Source organism: Nesoenas mayeri (genome assembly GCF_963082525.1).
Source record: "Nesoenas mayeri genome assembly, chromosome: 11".
Lineage (NCBI taxonomy): Eukaryota > Metazoa > Chordata > Aves > Columbiformes > Columbidae > Nesoenas > Nesoenas mayeri.
This window is the reverse complement of record NC_137563.1, coordinates 3,708,915-3,727,133: the sequence shown is the minus strand read 5'-3', so window position 1 is coordinate 3,727,133 and position 18,219 is coordinate 3,708,915. Positions and strand designations below refer to the sequence as shown.

At 39.9% G+C, this 18,219-nt stretch overlaps 1 protein-coding gene across 1 annotated transcript in view; it reads right to left on the bottom strand.

The window, feature by feature from the left end:
• ADAMTSL3 (ADAMTS like 3) overlaps positions 1-18,219 on the bottom strand; it is a gene marked incomplete at both ends in the record, with an annotated part of 176,040 nt that overhangs the window by 24,830 nt on the left and 132,991 nt on the right. Inside the window, 6 exons of the mRNA XM_080351451.1 lie at positions 462-1,542; positions 5,683-5,836; positions 6,557-6,736; positions 7,401-7,593; positions 8,656-8,785; positions 15,685-15,971. Coding sequence (XP_080207577.1) covers positions 462-1,542; positions 5,683-5,836; positions 6,557-6,736; positions 7,401-7,593; positions 8,656-8,785; positions 15,685-15,971 — 2,025 coding nt within the window. The remainder of the gene's footprint in view (positions 1-461; positions 1,543-5,682; positions 5,837-6,556; positions 6,737-7,400; positions 7,594-8,655; positions 8,786-15,684; positions 15,972-18,219) is intronic.

The following is an 18,219-nucleotide window of genomic DNA, read 5'->3' as shown; positions in this document are numbered from 1 at the left end:
AGATTTATTGTTTGAAGGATGATGGTAGCAGTGATGTTTTCCCTCCTTAAAATGAGTGATTTCTATACCATGGCATAAGTTTTTAACATGTTCCCACTGTATTTGGTGTATGAATCAATCCAATAGATTTATACTCAAATTAAGAAACCTATTCCTTTTCTGATGCAGGTGAAATGATTAAGGCAGATCACAAAATACTCACTTAGGACCTCCAAAACACTTCACCTAGTAAAACAAGTCAATCCTCCCACACCATACCGTAGAAACAGACATAGTAAAGCCAAACAATGTGACAGACACTTGAAAGAGAAAACAAATTACCTAACTAAAAAGATGGAAGTCACGCTGATCGTGCTTATCTCATTTTTAAAACAGTGTGTTTTAATATTGCACAGTGGGGTGGATTTTTACAGTTGATAGAGACAAAATAAGTCGTTAAAAAATAGACGATGTTTACTTACTTCTCAGAGGCTTTTAAAGTCTCGCCATCTTTTGTCCAAGTGTATTTCACTTCACTCATACCAGCTGTTTCACACAGCAGATTGACAGCCTGAGTATTCTTGGTCAGAAAAACTGTATTTCCAATTCGCACAGTTACTGTTTTGTTGAAGGAAACTCGAGGAATTTCCTTTTGCCTCATAATAACTGGAACCTTCTGGTCAAACGTTAACTTATCAACAGCTTTTGTGCTGAAACGTTCAGATTCATTTGGCGATTTGCCTGTGACTTTCGAGGCAACTTTCTCATTCTGGGTCCCCTTCCATTTTTCAGTAGTTGGTTGTGGAGGCCTAGCTAATTCAGCAACTAATTGATAAATAACCTGGGATGCCAAGTCATCATTGACTTCTCCAGTTTCAATGAGCTGACTCATGTTCCTTATCAGTTCTTCAAACTGCACAGTGTCCATGCTGTAGGCTCCTTGGAGAACTGCTGCCTCCAGTCGTTTATTCTTGAATTCACGAGAGCTGAAGTCTTCTGCTGAATTACTCCCAAAGGTTTCCAGATTTCGCAGAAATGGCTGATCGCTTACATGCCTGTCACCCAGATAGAGCTCATTCTTCTTACTCCACAGTTGCCACATTTTGCTCATTTTATGCCATTTGGCCCCAAAGCTGTTGGACTCATTGTGATCCGCGTTACTGCTCTCGCTGGCGTGTTTTCTAAGACTCGGTGGTTCTATCAATCTGTTGTCAGTACCAATGAGTTTGAGTACAAATGTGTCATGCACAGAGCCTGCAATACACCGGTACATGCCAATGTCAGCGGCTTCAAGACTGTGTATTTTCAGGGAGCCTGACTTAGTGATGCCAAGTCTTTTAGAGTTTTGTAAGTGTTGTCCATCTTTCTCCCACCGGATAAGTGATTTCTGGAACCTTCGTACAGGGCACTTAATTACAACGGATGTTTTTGGAAGTAAGTAGGCTCGGCTTCCTATGGTAAAATTAATACGCTTCTCTTTTCTGGTTTGAATATAGACTCTGTGAATACTGACAATCTGAGGTCCATGAGCAGAATACTTTTCTGGAAGCTTTGGTTTAATCTCTGAAAGAAAACATAGTGTTGAAAAGCATCTAATCACTGATAGTCGTGCTTACAAAATCTCCTTTTCACAGAATGCTTGACAGAGCTTCTCCTGACTCTGTTCAAGTCAGATTGCGACCTGCTGAGCTTTTATCTGAGTCAAAATATGAACGTGAAACCCTAATATTCCCCTGCTACAGCCAAGAATTCCATTGCTTCTTCCAAGTCTCCCAACAATAAAAAGATACAGGTAACATATACCTATATTAAGGACATAGATGGTGCACAGACATAAATATATACATAGTTGTATTGTAGAATATGTGAATTTATATTATATGTAATTCTACTATGGTTATATTTCCTATATATTTCCTGTTGTGCCTTAGAAAAGCTAGGCATGGCATGAACGGAAAAAAGTGCATAAAAAACTGTGAACACATTATCACTTTCCCCACATTTGAGCACTGTCGGGTGCAGAATGACCTAAATAAACCAAAACCTATCCAAAAAGTAAGGCTGCCCTTGACTGTTAAAGTGTTGGTTGGCCACGCTGGTTGGCTGAATCAAGCCAAACTGATAGCAATACAGGAGGTGAAAGACAGTGGAGACACGGTACATGCAACAAGCAAAGCCACTGGGTAATCACTGGCTGAGGGCAATTTCTTTGTGTTGAAAGATGAGATGCTCACAGTGTTGTGCCAAGAAAGTAGGGAGGGAAGGGAGGAAGGAGAGAAATAACTCAGCATTTTGAGAGGTTGAATACAGTAATGGGATGAACTGACAAAAGCAGGCGATAACTGCATAAGGCTTCACGCAGAATGGGTGTGGAGACACCAGGTACTGTGAACTTCTCCTGAGCTGCTCTGCAGGCATGTGGGTGCTGAGAGGTTAGCAGTGCTGGACAACGCCAGAACGACTGCAATGTTTCAGATACCACTTTGTTGACTCGCTCCCAGCATCCACTGTGCCCCACTTTGATCAGCAGAACTAATCTTACTAAGAAAACACCAGGTAAGTGAGAAGCAAATGGCTACAGGAGGTGCAGGGCAAGGGCATGCACCCTGAGCTCGTTCCATGCGAGATGGAACTGTGCAGCTGGGAAGAGCCGGGAAACACTCCACACCGGTGCTAGAAAGCAACCCCATTGTGTTTGGTGACCCAGGCTGTTGGTATGTGACAGAGAAAAATCTCTGAGCCTGCAGAATGAGTTGATGAGCCAGGAAACACACAAATCTAAACGCTTCTCAGTATGCCTGAATCTGAAACCATCACTGCTATTTCTACTTGATAGGTAGATAAATAACATGACACTACACTGATGGCACAAAAATGATATTTGAAAAACTGCATGCTTCTTATATACATGTGCTTCAAATATGCTGTGAAAAAATAGGTGAAAAGCTAAATGCTTCAAGCATTCAATAAGTGTGTACACTATATGAACTACACCCTGGAGTGCATTCTTATGCTTATAAAACAAAATGGTTATTTTCAATGTTTTGGGTAATGAGTTCAGGCCTGTGGGGATATCATGGTTTCATAATTACACAGCTTTTAAATCGGTATTCGTTATCGAGATACATGGTTCCCTCAACCACTTCACATGGCACAGTAAATAAATTGCTTTAGGCACTCAGTTTACTGAAATTATTAAAGTAGCATCCTGTTTTTAATAAGTTACTGGGCCCCAAATATTTATTTTAAGGGAAGTGTTCCAGTATTCAATCTTCCATTTCCAAAGTCCAACTTACAGACACAGTAAGTGTAACTTTAAACACACAAATTAAAATACTTCAGGCTGTGCTCTGTTTACACTAGTTATTCCAGCATGGAATTAAACCCAGTGCATGCTTGTAAATATGTTAACAAGTCTCATCCATTTCATTTCTAAAAAAGAAAGACCACTAACTCTCATTAGCAGTTCAACACTAAAGGGTGTGTATATTTTTACTGGTGACTGGTGAGTGAGCCTAGGAGTGAAACAAAGTTCAGAGCTGTGGATGGCAGGCGATATAAATATATAAGGTCATATAAATATATGAGGCCACATAAGTATGCATTTTCTAGATCCTTAGTATCATCCAATCTTGCAGCTGCTAAAGTAACGGACTATTTAGGAGAGGTTTTTTGCTACAAGGTAAATCTTGCTTAAGGATTAGATCATACTGGAGCCATTGGGCATTTTCACCCGGTACAAAACCATCTGCATCGCTGACTTCTAATAGTCCTCTACAGCTTTAGCTGGATGTCAGGTCTCTGTGACCTCAGGGCTAGATTGGTGTTATATCCTATTTTTCAGACCCCACAGTCAGGAATGTTTCTGATTTCACAGGGCTTATTAAGTATAAAACAGCTACAATCACTAGTCCCAGGGTAAAAGGTTGAGTCTAAAAAGCCTCAGCACTATCAAGAGGCAGTAAAAAAGAAGGAGCTCATCTGAGCCTGGAGGAGGCACATTCAGAAGCTTCTCTCCCAAGGGCAAGGGCCCCTCCACAGCTGGGGAATCCCCAGGCAGACCCAGGGGTTCCCCTGTTTTCCAAGTGCTTGTGGAGATGGAGAGGACAGTGATTCTCTCTGGTGACTTTGATCTGCACCCATTTGGTACAACTGAATTCCCTCTGTGCTCCCCTGCCCCGCTTTCTTGGCACCGTGGTGGAAGCTGACAATGTAACTTTAATATCAGTCTGTGCTAAGCAATTTGTGAAGCAGCTACACTGCCATTCAACTATCCACGATTAATTAAATTCAGATAGATATGCAGCTAAAAAATATTTTATTAAACCTTATGCCAAGGACATTCCTGAAAGTCCGCAGGGCTTTATTTAAGTGGAGTTTTGAACCTCAGGATTTTGGCATGTTAATCTGAAACACAGGCCAGGAAAAGAAGTTTCATATTATGTATGAATCAGTAATTATTCTATTTCTTATTTTGTTTTATGCATAATTTCTAAAGCAAAGCTTCAAAACATGTAAAGTAGTTAATTCTTGACAGCACTATGGATTGGGTCAAAACATGTCTGCCTCTGTGATCTGTGACCGAACCCAGGCCACTCATAAAGGCTTTTGGTTTTCCTCCATCTCAAAACTACAAAATCTCCTTTTTTCCTTTCTTTTCAGTGTTCTGGTCCCCAAATCTACAAACTAATATTCTGCTTTATAAAAAGGAAGGAGAGCACAGGTTCAGGCATAAGGAACCTGCACTTAGAACTGCCTGTTCTAAACTACTGTATGTAATTGAACATAGTCTCGATCAGTAAGGTATTTTCATTGGTGTTTTACATACGCAATTAGTGCTGCTACCATCAGTATCATAACCTGATTGTGCCTAAATTGTGCGGTTTCTATAGACAATATTTCTGAAAAGATTTTTATATTGACAGTAATAATACGCTGGATTTTTTGAAGAGTGTCTGCACTGTCATCACTTCCTGGAAAGCTCAAGAGACCTTAATTCTCATTTCTACAAGGAAAGATAGAAATTATACCTAAAGTTATCACTGGCACAGAGCTTCTGGTTTTGAATTCCACCATGCTAAGTGAAATGTCCACTGTAATATAAAAGTACAGTGAAAAGATGAGCCAGAACTGGATTTCTATCTTTTCTAACGTCCTCTGGAATTTATATACAGTTTATGGATATTTTTTCTCCCTCCATTGGGATAGGATAAGGCAGGGGTATCAAACTCATGTTCATTGAGGACCATATCAGCCTTGCGGTAGCCTTCAAAGGGCTGAACCTAATTTTAGGATACTTTATCCTAAAATTTTAGTATACTGTATCCTAAAATTATGTTCAGCCCTTTGAAGGCCACTGCAAGGCTGATGTGGTCCCCGGCGAACACGAGTTTGACACCCCTGGTGTAAGGGATAAAGGAAAAATCAGATCAAATGTAGGTACGTATGTGGGTGAGAGGTATGTACCACTAACATGTATTCAAAAACTACTTCTGAAGATCATAACCTTTATTTCTGACTGGCAGAAAAACATTTTTAAATAATCCTGTTATTATTGGTCTAGTGATTATGACACTCAGTTTATGCCAGATTAGTAACATAGTAAAAGTATAGTGAGATGAGTGAATTAACCTGTGTAGAGATTTTTCTTTATAAATAGATCATTCCAAATCAGCAAGAAACTACATCCAGTACCATACTTACTGTTGCAGGCATTCATCTGACAGGACCTTACAAGCAGTGAAGGAGTCAGACCACTACACATGGATCCATTGACTGTGACATACTGGCCCTTTGCAGTAAGGCTTTGGCAGGCAAGTTTCCTTCTCTGGATTCCAACACCGCAGCTCACTGAGCACTGTGAAGGGAAGGATGCAGGCAAACTAAACGTGGTGTCCCAGGCCACATGTCATAATTTTAAACTAGTCTGTTTGCTTGTTTTACTTCTGGGAGAGAGTGCATATGTTCTAGTTCATATGAATCCTTGTGTCATCCAGACATTAAACTTTCTCCGTTTTTCCAGGCAATGAGAATACAAGACAGACAACTCAGGAACAATTAAAACAACATGAGAGTATTTCTTTAGTCCAGCCATGAGCAGAACAGAGCAATGAGATCTACTACCTAAGAGAAGAAATTTGGCACATTCTGTGCCTCTCTCCCAGTTTGTATTGCATGAATTTTTAACTGCTGCTTCTAAATTCACTTTTACAAATCTTTTTTGACCATGGAGTGGTGGCAAGCTTGCATTAAATGGGAAAGGAGGACATATTGCAGAATAAGGGAAAGTTTTGCTTTTTGGAAGCCATACTCTGAAATAACTGATAGGTAAACATGTCTGATAGAATGCATGCAATGCATTACAGCCCGTCCTTCAGCCACTGAAACACAGCATAGGAAGGGAGGTGTGATGGGTCTGGCTGCAGGCAGGGACAATTTAGTCCAGACACGTGCCTTGCGAAACCTCCAGCTACCCTGTGAATCTATTTCTCCAAACATCTTATTCACCCAAGCAGAAATCTTTAAAGCTCATGCTGCCATGGAAGGTTTTGGTTCACCCTTGTTGGGGGCTGCTTACCTTGGACCATTCTCCTACAACCAGCTGAGGAGGACAATCAACTTTTGCACAAGATTTACTAGTTGGCAATTTAGGTCCCTGGCAGGTGTCATCGGAGTGTTTCAGGAAACTCCCATCTGTCAGCAGCTGCCTGCAGTACACCTTGCGGGTCTGAATCCCCCCTCCGCAAGTACGTGAACACTGAGGAGAAGAAGAGAACACAGCATGTACACCTGCATGGACATCTGTGCTCACCCATTACACTCATTTTACACAAATATCGTAAGCCCTGCCCTTGCCAAATACACTCTCTTGAAAAATGACATCTACTTTTAATTAAAAGCAAGCAGCACATAGAAAAATTTTCTTCTAAAATATTCAGTATATTATATGATGAGAACCTAGCTACTAAGTCAAAAAGGCACACCGCTTGAACACAATTAAGTAGTAGAAATCTTAGAGAAAAACATGCATCTTACACATAGATCTGCCTGTCTCACATAAGTTAAAATACCTGGTGGGAGTTTAGAAAACTTTGTCCTTGAGACAAAATAAAAAAATAAATAAAAATGAAGCAACATTTCCAAAAGCAGGTTATTGCATTTTCAGAGCATAGAAAGAGAGGTCATGTCTGGAGTAATTGGTATCCAGACTTCTGAAATCTTAAAAAGGACTTTCCAACTCGTCATGCCATTGGCACAGTAGTCAAAAGTAGTATTTTTGACCCTGGGCTAGTTTGTTCTAATGAAGGCAGTTGAAACACATACCAAAGTTTAGGAGCTACGTTCCACGTGATTCTGGTTAGAGAACTGCACGCACCTAGCCAGAGGAACACGTTTCAACTATTGCTGTGAGCCAGTCATACCTGCTGCCATTCCTCAACGTGCCAAACGGGGGGACAATCAATCTGGTTACAAGCTTGTAAGGAATGCGGCTTTTTGTCTTTGCAGTCGTCTTCAGCGGCCGCCGACCCTCCCGGCTGCTGGCAGAACACGTCTCGCGTCTGGATCCCCACCCCGCACGTGGCTGAGCAGCGTCGCCAGGGGCCACTTTGCCACCTGTTCCAACAACACGGCCCCAAGGCCACATTTTAGCAACGCACTTGAGAATGGGGAAGGAGCAATTGTACCCAAACAGACCCAAGCAAAACAGAACCGGAGGCACAGTTATTGAGACATGGCTAAAACATCCCTTCGGTGTGGCTGTAATGCAAGATTATAAACTAGATCTATAAACCTACAGGTAACAAGGAGATGCAGAAGTTACTAACAGTAAATGAAGAGCCATTTGCAGACAAATTCAACTCCGGCATTTACTTCCACAATGCTCCTTAAGAAAAAAAAACCAGCCTGTTGGCAACCTGCTGCCGTTTACATTTATAAATGTAAATATCTAAACAGACCCTTTCTTACATTTACCAAACTTCCTTTAAATGTGTATAAGTTTTCTATAAAACATCCTGTTCCTGTTAACTTCTTCCCTGCATTTTGCAAGAGGAGGTTTCTGCAAACATGTAGAAACAATATGCAAAGGGATCAGGGATGTCAGAGATCAGAAGTGGGTAAATAAGGCAGCACATGTCAAAATTTCACATATGGCCCTTTCAAGTGACCAAATTAGCCAGGTTTTCTTGCATTGGAACTGCTTTTGTTCTTTTTCCAGGATCTCTAAATAAACATAAGAAGCCATAAGGACTATGTGGAGCTACTAAAGAAGCATGAAATTAAAATAACTTCAAATCATAATTTCACCTTTTTTTTTTTCCTGTTCAGTATGGATAGAAAGTAAATATTCTCTGGTTCTTTTTGTGAAATTGCCTTAAAATTTTCCTTGTACCATTTAAGAGTTAAGGCTGTTTTTCCAACTCTGGCAAATATCTACACAGAAGAGATCTATTTCAGAAAATGTTCCTTATTTTATTAGTGAGATGTGAAGAATGGAAAAGGAGTGAAGAAGACCAAAAAAACACACCCAACCCCAAAACCTTGTTAAAGACAGAAGTAGTGAAATTTCATCCCAGAGCAACACCACAGCCCTGCAAGTTCCTGACAAAGCCAATGTTTGTTTAAGTCACATTAACCATTTCCTTGCCACAACCTGATTTCATTATTACAGTGTACCTCGGAGGGCAAAGCTTCATATTGCAAGCACGACTCATTGGCGGAGGCCTCTTGGAACTGTCACACAGGGTTTCATTGCTGGCTTGTTTCGTCTCTACGTGCAGACACATTGCAATGGCTTCTTGTGTTCCTGAATTAAAAAGGAAAACACTCATGAAATGCTGAATGTGGAAGAAATTTCTGCACCGCCTACTCTGGAATAATGCTCGATGAAAAGTCTCCAAACACTGAATTAGATAGAAGGCTTTAAAGTAACATCTCAAAAGGAAGACGGAGGTAGTTTATGTATTTAATGCTCGAAAGATATTTGTGAGTTATACCTAGCACTTCCATGATATTTAAATGCTTCATTTGACATTCTACCTCTCTGAAAACCCACAGAAAATCAGCTGCTCTGTCCAACATCAGCTGCTAAGTCTGCCTGGTTCTGTAATGGTCCCAAGCCAACTACTGGCTTCATTGCCAAAATCAGGGTAAAAGTGATTCTCACCTTCACATCAAGGAGCCAAAGTTCTGAAGAAAAATGTAACTTAAAAAATGCAGAAAACTTGCAAAACTATCATCAGGAGAATGGCTGACTAAACATAGAACCTTTCTCATAGGGGCCAAGAGGTGCAACAGTTTTGCTGAAGGCAGCAAATCTGACCCAGCCTTGAGTTTTCCTCACTTGTGACCATTCTTGGCACTTTCTGATCTGCAGCTCTTGCTACCTGGATCTTATTACTGAAGCGTGAAAGATTACCAATACTCACATTTCTATGAGTCAGAATGAAACGTAATATAAGTTTGCTTTAGAATAAGTCAGCTTAGCAAATACACATCTTGTGAACTACTTTTATTTTTAAACCTATGTAATTATCCAATTTGATGTCTCATATTTTTAGTATGAAATCCTTGCTCCATTTCAAAGCTCACTTGCACGCACATGAAAGACATGATTGTTTGTGAGGTACTTGGGGGATTCTGTATAGCTGGGATGCTCTGTATAAGCAATTCTAATAATCATAATGCTATAGAACTAAAAAGCACTGAAATAATAAAATACCTATTTTGTTGCTTCCAGGTAAGAATGGCTTTTGAAGAGTCACATTTTAAGGAATTTAAATCCCACCTTCCATTTATCTCCCGTGACCTTGTAAGGATACAAATTTGCTCTCAGCAGCAGGTAATGTTTTCTTTATGACAATTTCTAATGTTTCAAAGGGACCTTCATTTTTAACTAGAAACCTTTACCTACCACGTCAGGGTATCCCCTATGAGATTACTTCAAAACATCACCACTATTGTTACACAAAGGCTACTACCAATATTCCTGCATCTGAGTCAACCATGCATGACGATTGGTTTCTTGGCCCCGTTGCTCTTTAGCCATTCTGAGTTCAGTGGGCTCAATGAAATATCCTACACGGAAAGTTTCATTCCATGCCAATCTCTATTTCAGATGCTTCAGCAGGAACAGACCAGCAGCGATTTTCACAACAACATAGATTCCCATTTCTTTCAGGCTCTCTGGGTCCACCTCTAGATCCCCTCTGGGGCTCCTTTCCAGCTCAGAAAGACTTTGTTAAATAAATGTTTTGGCTACATCTACAAAGTGATGAATTCTTATGGAAGACTGGACCTTAAATATGACTGACAACCTATTCAGCTCTCTTATATCAAAATATTGATAATTACATGCATTGAGTAAAACATATTTTACTAGTAGGGCTGAGAAGACTCCTTTAACAGAAAATACCAATACTGTAATGCAGACATTAAAATGCCCCCGCAAAAAAGACAAACCAGTAAAGAAATATGGTTTCTAGAACTCTAGTATTTTACTCCAGACTGACAACCAAGGAAATCAAACATTTTCTGTCCATTTGGTCCCCACATGCTTAACAGGAGCAGCTTCCCTGTCCCTTTGCATAGGAAATGCACATCTGTCTACAGGAGAGAAATCAAGATTTAGAAAGTGTCTTCTGTCAGAAACAGAATGACGTTAGGAGACAAGTAATCAAGCCCGTATCAAGCATCCATATAATCTCTCTTTTAAGTCAAAATCTACCCAATGTTACCAGTCCTCAGTTTTGCTGGCCTCACTGTGTTCCTGTGGGAAAACCACCCTCGGAGGTGAAGTTGCTCTGAAACAGGTTGTCATAAGTAACATCTCCTTAATACCTCACACAAAGGAGGGGAACGAAATGAGATTCCTTCCAGACCATCTAAGTCAGCAATAATCCCATGGGAACATTTTATCCCAGTGTTATAAAAGCTAAATTGGCCAGGCAAATGAACAAAAGGCATGTCATAACCGGGTGACAGGTTTGGACTGCAACTTGCCACCTGGAGGTCATGAAAGCCCCTCTGCCGTGCAGCAGGACCCACCCAGCTCAATGGTGTCACCAGGAGCAAACGTCACCGTGTGGTGGATCTTTCATTTGACTTCACTACAGGGCACAAACTGATTCCTTATTGAAGGAAAAATGGTACCATTTTGATGGATAAGTACAAAACAGATATTAAAGAGTGGTTAACATGCCACGCACCCCATTCCTGTGCCTTGGTTCTCAGTTCAAGGACTCGATTTGATTGATCAATCAAACACACACTTAAGTTCAAGCAAATGCTGCATCCATTAACTGTCAAAAGGTCTTGACAATTAACCAGATTTCTCACCCCCAATTATAATTTTACATTAGTTGGAAATTTCAATCACTGGTAAATTTCTTATGCTATGTCAATTGGAAAATGGAAAAATCTATTATTCAAACAAGCAAAGTTTTATATGTATTACTTTCTTGGCTTATAATATAAACATAGTAGATAATTTAACTAAAACATTATGTATGCAGCAGGGAGCACTAAGTATTTTTACAGTAATCTGATGCACTATTGTAGTAATTATCCTACTATTCAGTGAAATAGAATATTTTCTATTTTAACCCAGCATTCAAACCACATACATTTACATTTTTTTACGAGCTTTTCTGTGCAGTGAAACACACATGGCATGAAGCTGTGTTAAAAGATCAGAATACTTGAAATAAAGGCCAGAATTTCGTTTCTGTCCTTTTTAGAGCACAAGAAAAATGGGGGTGGAAAGTTGTCGTGCGGATGGTGGGAGGGTGGATCTATTCTTTCTACCTGGAAGATGAAGGACAGTCGCTTATTTCTACCAGATACTCTCTGTTGGTGAGTGCTTAAAATGATGTACTATCAGCTGAAAATAACTCAGAAGAAATGCCAAGTCCTACACATGCTTGAGCCTCTGTAAATCTACTGACACTGGCAATGTTATTTATATTCCTTCTGTAAAAGAGCAAACGGTGTCTGCAGTTACTGGAACCAGTCATAGGAGCAACCAGTTACCAAATTGCCTACAACACTATTGCGAATGCTCTCAACTTCATATGTGAGTCTCAGAATGCTCGTTGTTTTTCTTAAGAGTCCTTAAATTTGGCTAGAACCCATTGGTTTTCTAAGAATCTCAGGTTTCTTATAAATAAACTAGCAAACTTTTAGGCATTATGGTGCAGACAAAAGCCTGAAAACACAACTTGACTGCACCCTAAAGCTTCCAAAGCCACAGACTACAGAGAAAACAACAGGAAGCGCATAACATATGTATTATTTAATCTCATTATTTTTAAGCCAACATAATGACTTTGGGAGGCCTGAATAATAATTTTTGAAGCATATAGAATAGAAATAATACTGATTACACTGAAATACCAAAATCTGTCTCTTGAAATTAAGTATTTTTAAAGAGGGACCCAGAAAATATTAAATTATCTTTTTTTTTAAAATGGAAAACATCCCTTAAAAATATTGCAGAGTAGTTAAATGATTGACAATATTAAAGAAATACTACAGATTACAAGATAGACATTTCTTCTCATCAGGTATACAATTTATTCTGATAATAACTATCACTTCTCACTGACAATATTATGAAAATACTTATGTTGGGGGCTCTCGCATCAGTGCAAAAGTTCTTCAGATTGCAAAATCGAACAAAACCACCAAAGCACAAACATTGTGGGAAAATAAGGACAAAACCCAATATCCCCCAGCACACAGTCGGATTATTTTCACTTGGGGGTTCTTTCAGTCACTGAAGACAAAATAGATCTTTAGCTTCCACAGTTGTTATGGACTTCCCTATGGATGTTAAAGGGGACATCTGACTCAATTAGCCTGGACAACTTTTATTGGATCCATGGAAAGATTGATGAAAGTAGCATTAGCTGCACTAACAGACGTAGCACAACGTAGCAGTCCTCAAAAGCAGCAAGATTTATGGCACCCAATATTCTGCCTTACAAGCCACGCAGATTTGGTGCAGAAACACACAAAAATGGCCAAAGACTCCTGTTGCTAATGCTCTAGAACTTGCTGCATATGATGAACTGGGAAGCAAAGATTATGTTTGATAATGCCTTGCAGATTGCTCTATCTCTGCAACTCCAATAACTCAAAAAACAATGTTTCCATGTGCATTTTTACATCTGCTTTGGAGAGGGACCAGAGGAGAGCTTGAATTAAAAGTCTAGTCTGTATTAGGATTTAAAAAAAAAAGGTGTGAGTGACAAGTGCTGAAACAGAGATTTAGTCCCTGCTCAAACAGTGGCTATAAAGCTTCCAGCCTACCTAGACCTGCAGACATTTCCGTCATCCAGAGAGAGCTGAGCACTAGGAAACGGAGGGAGGGAGTCCCGAGGATGCAGAAATCCAGAGGTATTTATTTTAATAGCCACTGCTAGATACATACATAGTAGAGAAAAATACCTAATATAATTTACATTACACTGGGATATTGCGAACTCAGACAACATTTATTTCTTGTAATGAAAGAGTTCATCTAATTGAAATGAGATTTGAACATAAAACTCAGCAGAAATGGATCGGCTCCTTTGAACTACACAATGGAAAAAATAGTAGACAGTGAGATCATTAGTCAGTACATTGCAATGAGTTGGAAACAGAAGAGATGTCTGGTTCCCTTAAAACTATCGGCAGGTAATTTTTGGTCTGTTTGAAATCCTCTGCCAAGCAGCAAGAAGACCAGAACTGATAGAAGGAAAAAATCACTGCTACCTAAATACCATAACAGCACAGGGACTTCTGAAGCTGTTCATTGATAAAATATCCTGACAACTTCCCACATTTCCCAGGAGCATCACATGAGAAAAATGTCTAGACATAGTACCAGTGATACCACAGAATTCTCAAGAACACAACCAGATCTTTTCTTTCAAACTTCTTTCAATGGATCATTTCTATTGCGTTTCAAACTAATGGTTTGATTACCATGAACACTCAATGGACAATTCTGGGTCAGGCAACTTCACAAATTCATGGAAGGGCCTGAAGACAACAGGACTCGCACCCCGCTCCCTCAGGAACATGGGATTCTGCTCATCAGTCATTTTGAAGTTCCTTCATGCCAGTAAATGAAACTAATGTCTTCAGTACAGGCTCCTTAAATTACTGGTCCCTTGCACTCCAGCTGCAAGTTTTTATGCGAATGTTTTTGCATGGACAAACTGAACATGTGAAGATGCAAACAACACAAACCTGCACAAACACAATAGCAGGTAGAGCCTAGAGATTATTTCAGACTAGATGTCTGCTGATGTCCTCAAAATTCAAAAACTTGTGAGTTTTGGAACACGTCTGACAAAGGTGTTGGCTAAAAAGCTGTATGTAGCAGGGTGAGTTTAAGACAGCAGTGAAATGATTGTACATTTCAAAAATCAGTTGTGCTATGAAAAAGAGAACTACAAATTCAGTAGTAACGAAAGCATTGTTTCTGCTTTAGAGTACCATTTCCTTATCTCTAAAAACAATACTCTCATTAAAATGAAGAAATAGACACTCAGTCACAATAGCTGTCAGTACCATGTCATTTTTATATGTATATACTTGGACTACAACCCCTTCTACCTTACCAGTGAAAATGCCCACTGACGACAATGGAGGGAATGGGATGCATCAGCTTTTGTGATCACAAGTGTTTCTGTTCCCATGGATCAACCTCACGAGCGAACAGCAGTAATAAATGAAAAAGGAGGCACTTATCAGCCACTTACCACCCAACCGATGGCATTCTAGGGCATCCCTCCCAACTCCCGTCTCCGAGCTCTGAACTGGTGTATAGTTCAGAGGAGGCAGCTTTCCCTGAGCTCTGGACTGCTTTTCTGCTTCTGATTGTTTCTGTTCTCCTTTTGCTATATTTTTTATTTCTTCTATGGGTACAACTGTCTTCACTTCCCACTGATGTCATCAGTCCTGTCATATATAGGTGTGTTCACAATTCCACTGCCTCCCCTTAACACTTCATAACTCACTTGTGTTTGGTCCCAAAGCACAGTGTGCAGTGGCAACACCAGCAGCCTTGTCTAGTAACATGTACTTAGGACGACAGGGAGATTCAATTACATCCAAAAAGGAATGTGCGTAACTACTTGCAGACAGATGTATGGCACAGAGTTCCTATAGAGTGATATACCATACCGAGACCTAAACAAACTCCTGTTTGATCTTCGTGACAGTCAGACAGAAAACAAGTCTGCCTAATTACAACTTTACATCCCTACTGTACTGCAGAATATGGCAGCATTTGGAAAGATAAGGAATAATTAACATGGGAATTTTAACTCCAAACTACACACTTTCAGTTCCTAGGAAAAGAAAGGTCATCTAACATGCCCATCACTGAGGGATTAAACATGTTGGCACCACCAGCTGCCTGGCAGCCAAGACTTCTGCAGCAACAAGACTAAAGCAAGTTGCTGTATCAACAACTTCTTGCACCTTACTTAACCAAATAAAGTCAATGTTTGAACACAGGATATAAAGGAAACAAAGTGGTTTGAAATACTCTATGCATAACCTAGGAAAAGTTGTTAAAACTTGAAGCTGCATGTTTCCCTACAGATCAATATAAATATTAATAACTTAGGGTAACACTAACAGAAGACCCAGCACTGTCAAGCAATACCATATTCTTGCACCTCAGGATGAGTAACTAAATAAATGTACCTCCAAGACATGTGGCTGAACAAGGAGTAAAACCAATATATTCCCAGTCGTAAATCACACTGCCATCTTCAGCGCGTGAAAACTCTGGTGCGATGGGGACAGGATCGCTGTCACAGGACGCCTGGTGACAGACTCGTTCTGTTGGTGGCTTCACATCTTCACATTCCTCCTCAGGCAGTTCAACCTCAGTCTGAGTGAATGCGAGAAGAATTCGGCACTTCACATCTCGCACCTGGACGCCGTTGCCACACGTGGCACTGCATGGAGACCAGGGTTCAGGAATAAACCTGCAATGAATCACAGCGCAGTAGAAACACTGTCATTTTATTCCATGTATTTGTGCCTCTTTGTGCACAGATAAACGTAGCTAAAACACGTAAACGTGTGTTTGCACACAAAGCAGACAACACATAACACTGTTTGATACTTAAATAGAATGCATAATCAAATGTCTTAAGTCTTTCACTTGCCCCCTATCCCAGACAATTTCTCAAAATTCACAAACAAAAAGATGTAGGAAAAGAGGAGAAAGCATCATGAGGAACAGGGAAAGCTGTATCCTTTTCAGGGGAAAAAGGACATCACCTAAATATTTTCTCAAAGTCCCTCAGTGGCAAAAAAGGAGAAACTTCATGAAGACCTACCTACACAATATAAAATAGCCCCCTAGGTATGTAGACTTATGCCCAAAGTATATTTACAGTCTGCTTAAATCTGAGAAAGGCCAGCACTTTATGTCATACTAATAATCAGCAACCAAGCACAAGACAAGCACTTTTCAAACCTCGCTGTCTCCTGTGCACACCACCGCAGGCTGCTGTTCAGGCTTCACCTTGTAAGAAGGCTCTCGTCTTCAATAAAGAGGTCTAACCAGCTCAGTCTATAATCCATCATTTTTATTAGAAAGCATTTATGCTTCCGATGAGCTATAGTAAAATCTTATTTCACAGATCATGAATTTACTGAGCAAAAGGAGGTTTTAGTGTATAATAGTCTCTGGCTTTGAGGGTCACGTTAATATCTGATAGTAATTTTCAAAATGGCACTAGAGCCAAGGGGCTGAATTTCATTAATAAAGTCATCCTGAGTGGCTCTTGGGTACAATTTATAAGAAATCAAATACAGAGTTTCATGTGTCATTTTTTTGAAAGGTTGCAGTTGCTCTTTATTATACATCCAAATGCAGCTGATGATCAAAACACAAATGGGACATGCAGGAGTATGTATTTGACCAACATATTCTGGAAGGAAAAATCCAAATTAAGATTCCAAGATTTTCTCCTGATCTTTGATTAAGAATTATCTTCCTTTTACAGCAGAAAAACTGCCCTTACCAATATAAGACCAGTTGTGCAAGACAGAAATCAGTATTTACACTCTGCATACACAGTGAGCATAGAAAAATGTCAACACCATGCGGTTGATTCTGTGGACAGTTTATCATCTTGAGCCAATGACTTCTTGCCAGTATATACAGAGGAAGAATCAAATAGAAGAAAGACCAGATGAGTGGGTAACCCATAAGGAGACTCTAAGTCAGGCCTTGGGGAGTCACTCAAGCTGTATGTGGGACAGACCCCAGGACAGTCTCCTGTGGAAAAGACTATTCCCCTTTCCTATGGAGGTTACAAGGTAACTGGCTACTCTTTAGGGAAGTGTTGATGAAATACCTTTACAACTCTACTAGGAAGATGAATAAAGATGTCAAAGCTCACCAGAATGATTTTTAGTAGAAAAGTGTTATCGAAACACTTTTCGATGGTTGTGTCCTGCAGGGATAAAATTGGAGTAAATGCCATACTGGTGCAACCCAACAGCCCATCCAGTCCAACAGCACGGCTGGCAGGGGTCAATGCCCACATGTTGTTGATAACAAATTGTAACTGAACAGAAACTGGAGGAGCTGCAAAGGCAGGTTTTCGCTTACCCAGCAGATAAATGCAGCTTAACCCTGAAACATCGGATCTCACAGTCTTTTCAAAGACAGCCATGCCAGCTCCCCAGGGCAGCCATGGCCAAATCACCCTCCTCCAACAAAAAGCTTCAGCGTGTGCCTCACTTTAGGCATATTAGCAGTTCTTTGAAGTCAACAGGACTATAATGTGTCCAGAGTTAAACTTGTGTTTAAGTGCTTTATTGGACCAAGGCCACTGTGCATAGGCTTAACAAAATTATGCCTTTCCTCTCCTTCTGAGTGAAAAAAAGTATAAGTCCATTCGTAGTTATGTACCTAATTGGAAAACGTAAAATTGATGGACATTTATAGTTGAAAAGAGTTGGTTGGTGTTCTGACCGCACCTAACAGTTTACAGTCTGAAAGCAAATAACTTTTTTTGGTAAAAATATGATAGCAGGATACCAGAAATTAGTGTCAGCTTTGTGTATTGTTAGCTGAGTGCATTAAAACATTCCAAAAATAATGTGTGATGCATTCTTCTGAAATTCTGTATAAAGGAAATTTCGAACCACAGCAATCCTTTCATTCAGCAACCCATCGATTTCTAAAGAAACTCAGAAAATTCTAAGCATTTTTTC